Here is a 17081-nt window from a genome sequence, read left to right as displayed (position 1 = left end):
CCTCATCTTAGGCTTGGCGGTATTTCCTAGCGAATAGTCCAAAGCAGCACGTCAGCGACGCTTCTACTTAATGATGGCTGAGCGTTCTAGGCACAAGGCACGACAAAAGCTCGGTGCGGCGCTGGGGCTTAAAAGGTCCGTTTTTCGCTCACAAAGCGACTTTTCCTTGTGGTTTGCACTCAGCCCTTGGCAGGTGGTTCCGGTTGGTCGTTAGTGACTGGCTTCTCTTCCTTCTTGCATTTAATGCCAAAGAAACTGAAAAGTTTCATTAGCATGAGATCAACAATCTCCTCCTCTTCTGAAGCCTGAAACAACAAGGAGCAGTTACTCAGATGTGCAGGCCACGAGCGCGTATGGTCACTGCTGAAGCTGCAGAAGGCAGCAAGAGAAAAGCTCTACTTGAGGTGAAATAATTCAGCTTTTGGTCTAAGCAGAGCGTGAGTAACTCCCAAAGCAAAGCCTCGTGCCCATATTTTTATCAGGACAAAGGTCCCAGGTGAGCATGAGTGAGCACAGACTTTACAGAAGTTTGGCTGTCACAGCCCTTGGAACTCTTGCCACAGAAGCCTGGAGTTCACTCGCCAGCCACCATACAGCTGGGGTGATATACAGCGAGCCACCCGGCATTTCTAGACCAAGCAAATGGGAGAAACTAAATATATCCTGTTTTCTATTGCCCCCGTGATTTGTTTTCATCTCCCTTGACTTCGTGTAAAACATAGGGGAATTTTGGACATTACTGCAGCACTAAGCTGGATTTCATGCCATGCTATCAATAGCTTGAAAGCATCAGGCACTCACAGCGATGTTTTTAAAGGACTTTGGTAGCAGATTTGATTTCAATGGAGCCAGGCACAAGTCTTAAGGCTTTTTTGCTGGATTTAATATGCAAACAGAAGGCTACAAATCAGATCTTGTACTAAATCTGAACAGGAACTCACAGTGTAAATCTGGAAAAAGTGTGCTTTATGAGTAAAAGTTGACTTCTTAAGAACTGGACTGAGTTTACCTGGGTTTCATCCGATGGTGGAATACCCAAATCATGAGAAATAACACACACACAGTAAGTGTTTAAAAATAGCAGAAGGGCTTAGATGAACACACCTGGTAGTGCTTCTGCTCCTCACCAAAAGCAACCAGAATCACCGAAATGAACAGATTAAGTACCACAAATGTCATGAAAATTATGCAGGATCCAATTAAGAAGGAGCCTAAAACTGGATTGTAGTCCAAGACCTGTAGTATTCATAAGGTAAGACATCACTATTTAGATTGTAAAAACAAACCAAAAAAGCATACATACAAGCAGTTAAGACACGTAAGGAGTTTTTCTCTCTGAAAATCCCTGTGGCAGATTATGCTATATGTAAATTTTCTCCTTTAGTCACTTTCTTATCTTGATATGATATAGTAAAAAGGTGATAGAATATTTTACATATAGGATATATGAATATGGGCAATATTTGCAGGTTTTTAAGTATTTGCATTTGATTGGAATGGTACGAAAGTTTCATGTGAAAGTTTACAAGCCTGGAGATCTGTTTGTCCACAGAACACGTGAAGCTTCTTCATGGCGTAGCTTTCAAAGAATAGATGGTTTTATTTTATTTTATGCTTTACAAAGAATCCCAGTCAGACTGTCACAGACACATATAAACTAAGGGTTGAATAAAAATCCAAAAACCTCATATTCATGTAAGCTATAACACAAGAATTTATTTTAATGATTAACAACATGAGTGGTATGTAGAGGTGAAAAACTTTGTGCCCAATTCCTGATCTTCAAAGCTACCCATATCCAGTTGGATCCATGGTCTGAAAACATCTGTGAAGGAGGACTTTACAGTCAGAGATGTTCAAGAACCAGCTTAACCCACAAAGAGCTGTTCAAAGGATGCTGTAATATTTGAAAGAACTTAATGAAAAAGCCAAGAATAATAAAAACAAGCATAATAGGAAGGTCCTTTGTGGAAGGCCTTGCTTTTCTTGAGAAGCTGATGAGTGTGTGTTCGGAACAAATGCAGGACATTGTTCACATTTGTGTCTGTAGCTTTCCAAGGAAACTGCTCAAAACTTTCTGTAGTCAATGTGTAACGCATCTAGTTAAAATGTGAGCACCTTGCTCAATGAAATATTCATTATGAGTCTACTGATGGTCAAAATGGGATATGAGATGTATTTCACTTGGTGCTTTTTTCCTTGTCTGATGAGAAAAAGTGGCTGCTTTAGGAGACTGGAGTTTGCAAAATTAGATTAATGTCTAGCACTAATTGGAAGTTGTTCTATTTGCTGATTCAAAGCATATTTGATAGATGAGCTGCTAATTACACAGTGATAAACTTCTCAAAATTAGAGGTGTTACCTCCTCATAGTTGAAGATTCCCAGCTGAAGGCTGACCATGGTCTCTGCTGAATCCAAGAGAGTTTTGTAAGAGTAGAGCTTCCAGCCAAATATCAAGTTTGTCTGCAGATGAAAAAAGGCATTTCGTATGTCATGATCAGAGTACTTGCCGCAAAGTCAGCTGCTGACTGCTGTAGTCAGGGAAAGCCCTCCTGCTGGGTGATCAGAGCCACAAAGCTTTTTTTTGTTTTGTTTTAGGTGGGATTCTTTTACAAACAGGGGAAATCCAACTCAAGATCACAGAAGACTAACTTAGAGCTAAAAACTGAATTCATGCTTTCTGAAGGCATTTAGATCTAAGGCCTTTTATCCTAGATATAAGAATGTCTTACACCTGCTCAGCTTGCCACTAGATAACGTAAAAAACCTGCAGCTGCATGACAAAATCGGGGAGGTAGTTTAGACCACCTCTAAGTACTAGATTTACCCCTGCGTTACTGACTGGATCAATCATAGTCACAGACACTTGTGCACAGATCCTTCCCAACAGGCAGCCTGCTTGATTTAAACGGGAGCTGCTGTGCTCTCACCTTTGTCTCCATCCCTATGTACAGATTGCTGCCTCTTTCTTTCGCGGCTCCAGTGCTCGCATGATGTGACAACAGGCTTGGTCATGGAACTGATCCCACCACTTGTTTTACTTGCTAAGTTTATGGCCACAGCATTGCCTAAAGCTAGATTTAGGCTAGAGTGTCAGTGCTGGAGGAAGATGAGGAACATGAAGTCAGGCAGCAGATCTCGTTTGTTGCAGGGCTGCCCTTTACAAGACAGTGTGGATGTGGCCCAGGTAGTTTCTACTTTTACAATAATTCTTTAGTCTCATTAGAATGAAAATATAATTTTCTTTGCATAATAAGTATTCCTATAATAGGCAGAAAAATAATTATTTCCCAATTAAAAACTAGGCAAAAAGAAAATGGCACTTTCTGCAGTCTTCCCAATTTGAGCTTTATCCAGAAAATCATTTTTTCCTGTACTTAGTTCTTTGTCACACCTATTACACAGAGAAACCATTTTTTTGGTCTCAGTTCTTGATTTTTGTACTAAATTTCAGTTTGCAAAAACCAGACAAGTGGCTATTTTAACTTCACTTTTACTTGTACTGAAGAATTGGGCTCCAAGCTGCTAACCTATGGTTTAGATAGGCGGCTTCGTTCGGTTTTACGTTTCAAAGCAACATTGCTTTCAGCATTCAGAAATAATTCATTTAACTTGGCAGCACCTGGATGCAGACAACAGAAACTGCAGTGGTACTCACAGCAATGGAATAGGCAAGGAACATGATCGCGATAACGGTGATGAATCCAGAGATATCGCCCCATGCCCTCCTTAGGGTTGAAGTGATCATGTTCAGTTTAGGGTTGAGCCTCAGGAGATGCCACAGTTTCACTGTGGAGAGAAGCACTAGGAACGCGATCAGGTAGCCAAGAACTGCATCAGCTCTTGCTGTTTCATTAAAGCTTACACAACTGTTAGGGGAGAAAAAAAAAAAGAAAAGATGTAATAGACCTTGCACACAGAAGCCTTTGAAGTGCATACATGAGCATGCTGGAAAAGCCAGTCGTTCCATCCCCGTTCTCAATGGAGAGCTAACTGGAGCTCTTGCTTGAATGTCCCTGCCTGTACTTCCTGCTGCGTGCACACAGAACGCTCAGTTGTATGTGACAGCTTTTTATCAGCCTTAACTAGAGCTGAATAGAGGGTCTAGCCCAAATGCTGCTCACTTCTAGCAAGTGACAGTGTAAAGGCAGCTAATGCAAACTGACTGTCGAATGCTGACCCTTGGAAAGGGAGACAGGTTCTCCTGTGCATGTGTAGTTGGGAGGGTGGGCTTCCTGCTGCGGTGCAGCTAGCGGGGTGCACTAGCTGCGACAGGATTAGCTGATTTCCAGCAACATGTGTGAGAAGGTGCTGTGAAGCATTAAGTGAAAGATTGGAGGTCAGAGCTGAGATCTGTGGCTGTGGAGAGTCAGGTCTTAATGTTAGCTGAAAAATACTTAGTACTTGTAGTTAGTGTTCATTGTGCTTATGATTTTGCTTACAACAGAGGCGACCACAGAAAGCTTTTATACATTGTGTGTGCTGATCTAGCATAGGCGGTGTACCTATATGATACATGCGTGCTGTATTAGCAAGAAAGTAGCTGTGCGGTTAGAGGAAGTGTTTGTTCTTTCCTCTCCTTCAGCACTTGCAAAGTTGCGTCTGGAATACTGAGTCCCATTTTGGATGCCCTGTAGCAGAAAGGCTTGATGATTCAGAAGAGGGTGATGCAGATAGGGAAGTAGCAGCTAGGCCAGGGAGCTTGCTGCTCAAGGCTGCTGGATTTTATTAGAACAATATCAGAAGGAAATCCTATTGCTGACACACATCTAAGCCCTAAAATCCTTCCATCATTCATGAGTATAGCCATACAGGCTACCATTATCTAGCATAGACAAGCTGCTCTCTGGGAAGAGGAAAAAGAGGTTTGTTTCTTCATAGCAAGTTTATTCAAGTAGCAAGGACAAAGGATGCACTAACTAGTGTTAGTACTTACTCCTCTTTGTGTTCTTGGTAATAGCTGATGTCTCGGGTCCCAAGGACTGTCCGCTTCACAAACACTGACAGGGCACTCCAGCTAATCAATATGATGGCCATCTCCAGGAGATTCCACTTGCTGTGGAAGTATCTCCAGCTCAGAGTCTTCATCAGTCTTCCCTGTGTAAAGAGAGTTCTACTGTTTCGATCTTGTAAGTCTGTATCATACAATACTCTGAAGATTGGGACTATCCTCTTCGCACTAGAGCAGACTACTGCACATCGATAAAACTGTGTGTTGCACTAATTTCTCATTATCTTTGTCAAAAGAAACAAGTCAAATAAAATGTCACCGTCCTATCATTTAATACAAATACAGTATCTGATTCAGTTGTTATTGGTGCAAGTCAGCAGCAGTACTACTGAAGTACAGTCCTAAAATATTCGCGAGCAAAATCAAAAACAGACACAAGGGGATGCTGTCAGCTGAACTTTCCATCAGGTCTCACCTGTACTGTCATGTAGTAAACAATAAAGAGGAAATAAATTACTTCTGCTGCAACGACAAAGATGTGGAGGCTCTTGGTGTATGGGTAAAGCCGGACACTTTGCAGCTCTGCGCTCGTGAAAAAGGCCCCTAAAAAGCAAACAATGTTCATTCACCTCCGTGCTATAAGAGTTAGATCTTGCTGTTTTCATTCAGACAACTGGGTTCACCAGTAAGACTTAATGTACTCACATTCACATCAGTGTGAGACTGAATCCAACGAGAGTGGCCTCCTAAGTGTTCTTTGAAATTTTCCTCAACTAAGTATTTTAGGCAGTCTGTAGTTTTTAGAGTGATAGTGCTCTTTTATATAATAGTATGACATTAATACCAGCAGGGCTGCATTTGGATTGGACTATAAATGTAGAAATGGAGGACCTGGAGATGTAAATCTGAATCTTATTCTAAGAAGAAAATTAGTTCAGTTTTTGGTCTGGTTTAGATATTTTCCAGTATCTGGGACAGACCTGAAGGAGGCTGCTGCTCAAATTAAATATTTTCTATGGCCTTCAACCTAGAATCTAGTTTCACTATTTTCTTTGTTGTATCCAGATTATGCGTTATATGATTACTTGGCTAATGGAATATTAGATGTATTGGAAGTCTTCTGGAACAAAAAAGGCAGACTCTGATATTTGTACTTTTTCTCTTAATATGGTATTGATTAACCAAAATGATTAGGAAACATAATTTTTCTTGTTCTGCTTATGTGAATTCTGGAGACTAAGTTTCAGTACCACATTTTCTTCATCAGCAGGTGATCACAGCATAAGCAAACATAAGATACTCCATTATGGTCTGTACTACTGTGATACTACATTTTTCCTAAATGGTTTACAAATTTTGTATCGATTCTGCCATGATTAGATTTATTAAAACACTTCTGTTTATTGACTAAAGAACTAGGTTAACAGCCTGTAAATCTGTAGCCTGTAGGTGCAGTGCTTGCTGTCTTCAGAAATGTGTAACTTAAAAAAGGTTCTCACCTAAAGCATTGGTTTCAAACATCAGGCTTATAATGCAGAAGAGGTTCACGTTGGCATTGTAGACTGTAAATTCAACAAACACTGCTCTTGTGAAGGTGTCAAGCCAGACATTGTTGAAAAGGTACTGGAGAATTCTGCAAAAAAATATGTGTAGCAAGTGATCTAACTCACACAGGGAAGAGGCAGTATCACATGGAGTATAGGAGTGTTCAGATATTATCACAGAGGAAGAGTAAACCAGAGGTAAGATGTTAAAGAGGACGTCTGGTCTGTCAGGTCTGGAGGTGGGGGTTATTTGTACCATTAGTCTAGGTGATAAGTTTCTTTTTGGCTCCTCTGGAGAAGCAGTACCAGATACTGGCCAGTGCTAAACCTGAGATGCCTCAGGTGTCTGATCATTTGCCTCATATATGTCAGGAGAAAAAGGTTCTAATTTTGAACCCTGGTTCTTACCTATCATGGAGCAAGATGATGGGAACATAAACTACAATGATGGCGTGACAGTATTTTCTACAATATTCAGCACAGTGCACAGCAGGACAAGGAAATGCAATCTGAAATGACTTACACAGGGAAAAAAGCATCATTGACACTACAGCAGATATATGAATAATTTACAGGGATACAAGTGGTACCTGGAGGCATTCTTAGGATCAGTTCCCAAGTGAATCACATATCCCCCTCCCCTGTAAACGGCAAGTTTGCCCCAGCTGGGCTGCCCCCTCAGTTTGGACTGGCTCTGATACTGCCATGCTGAGCTGAAGGCAGAGGAGTTATTGAAGACCGAAGTATTCCAGTGTTCCCCGTAATCTGATGTGTCTTCCGATTGAAGAGAATATGGGGCATGGCATTCATGAATCACATGCTGGAGTTTAGGAGAAATAGGGCAGGTGTCTCCTTTCACTCTTACTTGGCGAATTCGAGCGCTACCCACCAGCTTGGAATTGCCATCCGTAATGAATCCTAAACGGGAGATGAAAAAGAGCAGCACTGGCAATAGAACAGAACTACTAATAATATTTCATCTCATTTGTGATTCACTGATGCATTAATATTTTGCTATAGATGTTTTTTTCCTAAAAGACAGTGTCAGCAAAATAGTCATGAAAAATTAAACCCTTGTGTTGATTTGAACTGCATTCTTAGATAACATCCATAGATAATAGAGTACAGTATCATTATCCATCTGTTTTATACAAAAGGAAACCAAGGTCTGGAAAAGTGACTTGCCTCAAGTCACACTGCGGAGCAGCTGTTTGTAGTGTTCAGTTGGCCACAGCTGGTCAATGAACTCTTAAATCTGAGCTGGGAAATGGGTCATATTTATTACTGGATGTGACTATATAGAAACATGGTGATGTTGAATAATTAGCCTTCACACTGACCTAAGTCATGATGCAAACAGAGCTCTCCGAAAGAACAGCTTTGTAGTGCCACCTATCTGCCTTTTTTTTTTTTTTTAATTATGGAAAGACACTCGTGTAAAACTGAGGCATATATCAGAATATCTGGAATAAGTAATGTAAAATGTGAAAAATATAAAATTATAGTGGAGAAAGTTTCAGCTTATATTAAAGATAAGGAAAATATCAGGGCATGTTAAACTTGGGGTCAAGCTGTGGGAGTTTTGTTATCCACTGGTACTCATAGTATAAGAACCCACAGCAGTCTTATGCACTCACAGCCTCTTCTTCTGGTCAACTATGCATGGGCAAGTTAGGGAGATGTATTAAAGATAATGTTTCAGAATCCGGCAAGCTGAAGTGAAATAATGTGACTCTGCACCTTTATACGATCCATAAAGATTTTTGACTAAGGTGGTGTTTGCCCATGTGAAAAAATCCCGGTAGCTGTAGACATCGTGGAATCCATCTGTGAAGCTGTTCTCGATGTGTTTGTTTAAGTAGTAGGAATTGGGATCTCTCTGCCCATAGGCAACCAGTAACAGCATCCATAAAAACCCCAGGTAGGCTGGGAAAAAAACAAGAAGAGAGTACCTGTGAGCTCACAGTTAACACTGCTGTTCAAAATAGATTGCATGAAAGGTTACTCTTGACATCACTTATTAGGCTAAGGACGAGCGCTAATGAATTTACACAAGCTACTTCAACATGCTGCAGTTTAAACACATCATATTTGGAATATGAGTGGCGGTCAAGAAAATAAATGGGAAAGCTAGCTGAATACCTGTAGTAATGCAGCTTTAAATAAAATGTGTAGTCTAAATATGTTCCAAGTGAAGCTGAGGTAATTTTTTTTCCTGTTGTTTTTAGAAGAAAGAAAACTGGGGTATAAGTCATTATCTAGACATACTACTTGCTTTTAGAAAGATGGTCTCCATCTGCTCCTTTGATTTCAACTTCATTTAACAGTTGACCTCCTGCTTCTACCCCTTCTAACTTTTCTTGACCCTGTCATGTGTATGTAATGTGTTTCTTTACCATAAACTCAAGCCTTAGTTACACTTTTATCTCCAGCTAACATTCCTACCTCCTTTCAGCTCCAGCTGCAACTGAACAGCTTGTCTCTACATCACAATGGCTGGCAGAAAGTTAAAGATATGCCAAAACTTTTTCACCCAAGAGAACAATATTTTCATTTATGTAGGAATACTGATGAATATTACTGAATAAAAGAAGATAATCTACGTATGGGTAATACCCAGGATTTCTCTGATGAGGGCAAATGCCTTCTGCTCTTTCATGCAGCTGATCTTCATTTTCTCCACATCAGCTGCAAGAGGGGGTTGGTAAATATTGCTTTTACTGTCCCGACGGGCTCCAAAGAAACGGTTTGAATCACCTGCAAGCGAGAGCAGTAAACTCTGAAATTAGTTGACAGATCATCCATGCCCTGCTTTGAGGGTTTTTTTGGACAATATAAGGAAACATTTCTATTTAATGCCTTCCCTTAGGGAGACAGGGAATGTGATATAAACAACTGGTATAGTAAGGCAAAAGGTGAGAAGGAGCTCAGAAACAGAGTGTGTTAGGCTTAGGCCTGGTGAATTCCTCCACTGACCTGTGAGGCACGTATTTGTGTATAAAGCACTCCAGAAGCTTGGAGAACACTTTCTTTAAGAGTTTCTCACTTTACAGACAGTTACCTGATGCAGATAGAGGCCCATCAATAGCTGTGTTTTCTTCATCCTCGTGTTCCACTTTCTTCAGAACCAGAGCAAAAAAAGCAGCAAATCCCAGCACCTGGAAGGAATTAGCTCTAGACTCACCATGTGCTCTTTCATATAAAGAAACTCAGGCTTTGACCTGGGTCCCTCTGGATCCAGGCACTGCGGGAGGACAACAGTGCTTTGGCTTTGTTGAACTCCTGCAGCTGAAGCTCATAAACAAGAGAACAGTGCATAGTGCCGGGGTCTGCCCAGCTCAACTGATTTCATGGTATGGCAAATCTTCCCTGGTCAGAAAGCTCATCAGGTATTAAACTCTGACAAAACAAGGGAGATGAGACTAATGGAGTTAATGCCAGCAAAAGACAACAGAACTCTGTAAGCCACCTGCTAGCTCTTATGTTAAGGGCAAAGACTTCTCATTTTACATGTTAAATCCTGTGGTACTTCAGAACACATTACATTGTCTTCCTGAAATTATAGCAGAATGAGTTCATATCAGCCAGTGACTGTGTTGCCAAGGATCTCACCTTCAAGGGCTGTGTGATGAAAAGACTTTCCAAGAAGGAGATGGCCATGGAGATCAGCCACTTGATGGAATTTTCCTTGCCGTAATGCAGCCCATAGAGCATGGTGAAGAATGCAGATACACTGCTGGTGGCTGCAACAAGGAACCAAGCAATGAACCCAAACCACCAGGGCAGTCCTTTGGAAGAAGAACTTTTCTTGCCATCGCTGGAGAAGCTTGGAGCAAGGGACCACCTTGAGAGTCAACCATAAGAGAAAAAAAATCAGTGTGTGGTGGAACAGAAGCCAAAGTTAGAATCTTTGGTTTCAGTGGGGGTAGGCAACATTCTATGATTTAAAATCTCAATCAAAATATTCTAAATTCTTTTAACTAATGCAGTTATATAGGATATATTGACAGCAAAAGTACAGTCAGCAAACTATGAGGAAGTGTGCAGAGATCAGCTAAAATCAACACAAATATAGTGGGCTTATTTACTCCTCTGTTTATGCATAATTAAACCTCCAATAGAAATACTGACAAATAAAACCATGCATGCATTTTAGCTGCTGGATACATTTCTTGTGATCACCATAAAAGCCAGAGAGATAATTATTGCTATTTTCAATACAACAACTTAATTATCATATTTCACTGAAATATCTTTGTCTGCTTAATAATTTCCCTTTATCCATACGTTTTAAGAGACTTGTAAGAGTTTGGAGTTCAGTGATTATCCTGGCCCTTTGCTATCATGTGACATTATATCATAACATTCAATTTTGGAGGCAAAAATAACAAAGAGCAATGATCTGTCATTATTGCTTTTGTGTGCAGTTCACAGCACATTGAAATTTCTTCATTGCTCCTACAAGAGTATAGTAGTAAAACGTGTTTCTACAGTTATAATAGTGGTTATCTAGCACATATTAAGCAGTAATTATTTGGGCTCCGTTACCCTGACCAGTTTTGAATTCATGACCTGAATTTACTTCTATGGAGAATGAGATGAGAACTAGGTTACCTCTCACTGAGGGACACCGATGAGCAGATCCGGTTCTCCAGGAGGTTCTTCATGTGCTGAACTTGGCGAACGGCTTGTGTGTAACTCTGAGGCATCTGAAATTTATGGGGGCCCAGTAATTCCAGTTCCATCTCTACACGCTGGAGTTGCATGTACAAGCAGCGATTGTAATCGCTGTATTTCAGTCGCTCACACGTTCCCTTCTCTGGAGTTGGGCTTCTTGTTTTTTCTGCAGGCAAATAATTATTATTTAATTAATTGATTTAAAAGAACATCAGCTTAGCTGTTTCTAGACTAAAATATTGTTCTGTACAAAGGGTAGCAGAACTGGAGCTCAGGATTATGAATGTGACAAAGTGAAAAGTAAGATTTGAAGGGACAGATAAAAGCAGCTTTAGTACTAGAGCCTCTGCTGGAATGGGCTGGAATTGTTGCCAGAAGGCAGCTTAGTAAGACAGAGGCCCTAAAACCTGAACAGAGAAGTCAGATAAGATCAAGTGTTGGTTCATTCATAGTTTACCTGTGCAATTAGTAGCTTTTTTTGGAAAAAACCAAATGTGAGTCTTAATGAAATCAGTGGGATTGTTTAATTATATATTCTTGTTTAACTGAAAATAAATGAATGTCTAAGAGTCAGACCAAAAGAAACAACAGCATAAGGCCAAGAAGAAAAAAAAGAATATGGTAAAAATACTGTGAAAGTACTGATATTTGTGAATCTTTATGGTATTAGATACTGATCCTGCTTCCAATCCAGGCTGATAGCTAACATTTTATTTACAGCATGAGAGATAGGGATCTCACAGTGTCTTTACTCGGTTATGCACTCAGTGGATGTGATCCTGGGCAGCCTGCTCCAGCTGACCCTGCTCTGAGCAGGGTGGTGGACTAAATCTCTAGAGATCCCTTCCAGCCTCAAGTATTCTGTGATTCTGTAATCGCCTTTGAGTCAGAATGTAAGAAGAGCTTGGGTCATCACATCCAGCGTTACTGTCATTTTCACGACAAAGGCGTGTCACACTGTGTTGTTTACCTTGTATATCCATAGCACCTAGTGTGACAGTTATAGGGTTATCTTTCTTCTTGCTCTCATCATAAAACTCCTGCCCAGCTCTGTTCTGCTGGCAGATGATGTCCTCAACCAATGCCAAAAGCGTGTTGATGTTAGTTGATTTTCCAAGTTCTGGTACTGAAGTGAGAGATGGAATCTTCAGGGCTTTAAAGAGTGAGTTGGCAATTCTTCTTATGTCCTAGAAAAAAACAGCAGCAACACAGCAGTGACCCTGGCTACTGTGACTTAAGCTGATGTGATCTGAAGGCCCCACTGGCCAGGAGCTTCACCAATTGCTAAAATTTCCAGAATGGGTAAGGATAGCACATCCTGCAGTGCTGGATGTGCCAGGCAGACTTCAAAGAGTTGAGTAAGGCAGCTTTCAGGATTCAGAAATACAGCTTACCTACCTGCCTGAGGACCTAAGCTGACAAAGACTGGGTCTATGATCCCTTTTATCTTCACTGACTTGCTTAATGTTTGTTTTAACCCTTGAACACAGCCATTTGAGTCACACTGCAAGGGCTGCAAGGGCTGGGATGCATATAGGCAGATCCTAATGAAGTCAGGATTTTAACGTAAATGAGTAAATGAGTGCTTTGCACCAGTTCATGATTGGCTTTTCCCTTAAGAATGGGGCATCTGACAGGGATTTCTCCTGGGATTCGGGGGATGTCAGGTAGAGCGTGGCCTCAGAGGGCAGTGCAGGGCTCCCTGGGGAGCAGCCATTGGGACTTGCCTTGATCACAGCCTCTGGGGTGAGTGAGACAGCGTCGGTGACCTGTGGGCTGGGAGGTAAGCTTGGGGACACTCGACCGTTCTTTCCAGGCTTCTTATCTCTCCCCTGCGTGGCTGGCCGGGATCTTATGTTCCTGAAGATCTGCACAATGAGCAGGTTGATGGGGAACATGAGGAGGGAGCTCTCAAAGCCGATCATCACTTCCTGCCACGTGAACTCGATCTTGCCTGTCAAGATCAAACAGAGGGGATGAGTGAAAATAACCCCAGGACCATCTGATCTCTCTCTCATGAAAAAGGCCATTTATTCAACTGTCCTGCTTCTAGATTTTGCTGTCTCTCTATTTCCCTGCCCAAACAATTATGAGGATTGTTACCCAAATCCATTTTCTGCTCAGCTGGATCCTTTGGCACTCCCCAGAACATGATGCTGGTCAGCATGGTGCAGAGAAGCAGTGAGAAGCAACATGACACGCGCTGGGCTCGTGTGAAGGAGCTTCGTGGGGAACGATTGAAAACTGAGTACCAGATGTGCCCATCCTGGAAACCCTTGGAAGTCTTCATGAAAAACAGATTGCTGGGAAAGAAGAGAGGGAAATCAAATGGATACTTAGAAAGGAGAGGGAAGAATCAAGTTGTATTTCAGAGTCCTGACTTATTTATGCTTATAGCCACTATCAGAAGAAGTAATAATGGAGAAATTACCAAATATCATAACTTGATTTGCATGGAATGGTCATAGCTACTTATGCCCTTTCCTTCTAGCCACACCATGGAGGAAAAGCTAATTGTGAGCAGTTTCCGTATAAATTATTAGGGAAATTACACATAAGAGAAGTTGCTTGGTTTTCTGTAGGTCTCTTCAGGCTGTCCTTCAACACCAATACTTCCAGCGTGGTATTACTGTTAGGGTAACGATTAGACTTACTTAATCATCCTTCCTCTTTTCCTTGTTCAGAGCCCTTTGAGGGCAATGTAAAGATCTCCCTCATTTTCATTTTTGTCTAGGGGTTTCATCTTTTTTGCATACTTGCTTTTCAAGGCTGATTGCTATCAAGAATAAATAGTCCATAAAATAGAAGGTACCTGAACTGCTTCATGTCCTGTTCTGTAGCCACTGGGAACACTTTATCCAGGACACATTCTGCAATATCAACAGCTAGCCAAGAGTTACAGAGGAAATACCATTTCTGATCCAATGCCAGATCATGGACCAATACTCGATTCACGTACCTGGTGGAAAAAAATACAGGGCACGTTCATATGTAACTAAGTGGTAGGAAATTCAGGAGTCGACAGGACTGTGGAGGGCACACTCTGGCCTTCAGCTTCTTAGGTTGTGTCTAAACTGCAGGACACAGAACAGATCCCATCCCGTACTGGACACAGGATACAGGAAGCACTCCTGATCCTGCAGTTTATGATTTGATCTATTCATCTGCAAAAATGAGAAACTAATGCTTCTTTCCTTTCTAGAACTATAGAACGGATAATTTTCAAGTGCTAGAATGGGAAAGCTGTTATCATTATAAAAATGTATTTGTGGATCTTTACTTCTCAGGACCTCCAGATCTCCACTTACCAGGATGGGCTGCCCCCTGAATTATCATGCCACAATCTAATGCTCTGCAGTTCCCCAAGAGGGAAAAATGTACAGAGCAGGAAAACATCCACTCCTCCTCGTTCAAAAACTGGTGTATCAGGATCAGTTAGATGGTGTGGCTCACTCTCTCCTTCCAGTCCATACAGGGTGAGAGTCACCTGGAGAATAAGATGGCACAATGAACAGTTCCACATCTTGATCAGATGTATGATTATTTCTCTTTCTGCTTTCATCAAATCTAAGGACTTTCTTGCTTAGGTATTGCATTTGAGCCATCCTGTTTAGTAGCCTCAGGTGCTCCATTATTCACTTAGTTCTCTAAATGAATGAAAAACTGTCTTGCCACATGCTGCCATTGATACCTTGGAGGTTGTGGCTGCCCCACGGCGATGTCCTGTAAAAACTGTCACAAGATAACGATACTGAGCAAAGGGGTCATTGTCTTCCAGTACTGTGATTTTCACCTGCAGAGTGACATGATACAAATAGGGAGTTAGCTGCTCTCTTAGTATGGATTCCTTAAGGCTGTGTATCTCGTGAACAATGCATGTACTTACCAGTAAATAGGGAGTTACAGGGAAGGGAGTAGGCATGGTTGAAGACTTCCTATTAAAACAGCCTAGGCAAAGTGGGAATTGGCCTAAATACATTCAGCCTTTATTAGCTGAAGACTTACTTTGGCATCATCCTGGATGTCTTTCCTTCGAGCCCAAATAACTACAAGCACATATATCAGAAAGATGCATCCTACAGTTGTCACCACCACGGGGTTGTCCACAAATGTACCAAATAGCTCTGCAGTTTTGCTAACATCTATGGCATTGGGTATGACAAAGAAGGAGCTCCCGAAGAAGGTCAGATGGTTGCAGAGGCACTGTGTGCTTCTAGGATTTGTTTTTGGTCCTACCTGAAAACCAGAGAGATTTCCCGATAAAACATTTGTCTTCAAAGTATTAGATAAGTTACAAGCAAATGGAAAGACAGAGCTGAGATCAGTAAGTTAGCATGGAGAACTGCTATATAGAAAAAAAAAAAGTTCCAGTAAGGGATATCAATTCTAATGTCTAGCCAGAAACAGGCACTGTAATAAAATACAGCCTTGTCAGAGTGGTTCCATTTCTCCTCATATAGAAGCCCATCCCAAGAAATTGAAATAGAAGGGTAATTTGAAGTTTAGTCCAGTATGACTAAACTTCTTCAGTCTACTAAAACATCTCAGAACGATCTTGTTTTATGATGAGAGTTCAGTGTTATCATTTTACTACAGGATTGTGGTTATAAGGGCTGGCTTTGAAGTATATCATGTAAACATTGTTTTGTTTTGCTCTACTTACATGACATCCATAGCTGTTCCAGTTCCCCTGGTGCTCATCCCAAAACACACAGCGGGATGCAAAGCAAGTGACAGCTATAGTTAGCCTGTCATAGACGGTCGAGTCCGTTCCCGTGTCTTGTAAAACCATGAAATAGTAGGTTCCCTCTCCAAAAATGAGTTCTTCTGGGCTAAGAACCCAGGTGTTTGTCTCACCTTAAACATAAATATTTTAGTTTCAGTGTACGTATAGAAATGCTAATTTGGGATTATAGAGCTGTGTTGCATATAATAAATAAACTGAAGAAACAGGTGTGACATGATTCTTAGCAACCCACTCTGCTCCTGTTAGTGACCACTGTATACTAGAGACTGGAACCATGAAGCATGACAGATTGAAACTCCTCTGAGAGGTTTCTTTCCAGTTAAGACATCTGAACTCATGGTCAAGGCTCATTCTGCAAACACATGTGCTGTTGAGCTGTGAGTGAGCACCCCCCATAGTGACTGCATTTGCTATTGGGTGGTGAAATCTTTTAGCTACGTAAGCTCAGAATGCACAAGGTCATGGGTCACTACCGAGTTATCTTACCTGCAGTAGTTTTCTTACAGAGCAGATGATTTTTCATATCGTAGTTAGTTTCGTTTGGGCGAGAACCATACCCTAAGTAGAGCATTAGTGGAATGTCCTGTTCACATTCCAAGTGTATCACTATAGATGTGTTTTCTGAGGTAACATTGGCTTGGAAAGCACTGAAATTTCCCAGATTCAACAGAATCTTATCTTCCTTAGTTGTTGAAAGTCTTGGTAACATTATCTGGTTTTAAAGAGAAAGACATAGCTTTGAATACAGCAAAGCATGTTCCTCCAGTTATCTATAAGCACAACGATAGCCACATGCTAGATAATCTCTTTTCATTACACAGGGAAAGCTTGGCCAGCAAAAATAGTGGCTTCAAAGTAATTATTTTGATACTGTCAGCTAACCTCTGAAAAGTTTGTTCGAAACCTCTGTAGACACAAAGTGATGGCTCTTGGTGCCTTTCTGAACTAAGAGCTGAGATTATGACTGAAACACTGCCCCCATGAAGTGCCTATGTGAATGATTTAAATGCCAGCTTGTACATCGGTTAGGAAACCCAAGCAGCAGTAATATGAACATACAGGTTTTGGATGATGAAATCAGACATTACAACCTGCTTTGGGATGACTGTAATCTGGAGTGTTTTTCCACAACCATTAGCATTCTCACATCCATTTAAATGA

The 17081-nt window shown here is 41.2% G+C and overlaps 1 protein-coding gene across 1 annotated transcript in view; it reads right to left on the bottom strand.

The window, feature by feature from the left end:
• Window positions 1–179: 179 nt before the first annotated feature.
• The window catches only part of PKD1L2 (polycystic kidney disease 1-like 2), a 38339-nt gene continuing 21437 nt past the window's right edge, over window positions 180–17081 (bottom strand). Inside the window, 22 exon segments of the mRNA XM_009873394.1 lie at window positions 180–305; window positions 1105–1236; window positions 2363–2464; window positions 3660–3870; window positions 4938–5098; window positions 5428–5555; window positions 6452–6585; window positions 7087–7414; window positions 8237–8422; window positions 9113–9253; window positions 9543–9654; window positions 10109–10340; window positions 11126–11339; window positions 12144–12360; window positions 12901–13127; window positions 13277–13476; window positions 13986–14132; window positions 14482–14660; window positions 14865–14966; window positions 15179–15409; window positions 15837–16030; window positions 16407–16632. Coding sequence (XP_009871696.1) covers window positions 180–305; window positions 1105–1236; window positions 2363–2464; window positions 3660–3870; window positions 4938–5098; window positions 5428–5555; window positions 6452–6585; window positions 7087–7414; window positions 8237–8422; window positions 9113–9253; window positions 9543–9654; window positions 10109–10340; window positions 11126–11339; window positions 12144–12360; window positions 12901–13127; window positions 13277–13476; window positions 13986–14132; window positions 14482–14660; window positions 14865–14966; window positions 15179–15409; window positions 15837–16030; window positions 16407–16632 — 3930 coding nt within the window.

This window comes from Apaloderma vittatum, unplaced genomic scaffold (assembly GCF_000703405.1).
Source record: "Apaloderma vittatum isolate BGI_N311 unplaced genomic scaffold, ASM70340v1 scaffold11137, whole genome shotgun sequence".
Classification (NCBI taxonomy): Eukaryota; Metazoa; Chordata; class Aves; order Trogoniformes; family Trogonidae; genus Apaloderma; species Apaloderma vittatum.
Note: the sequence above shows the minus strand (reverse complement) of the source record. Positions and strands in the feature narration are given on the sequence as shown.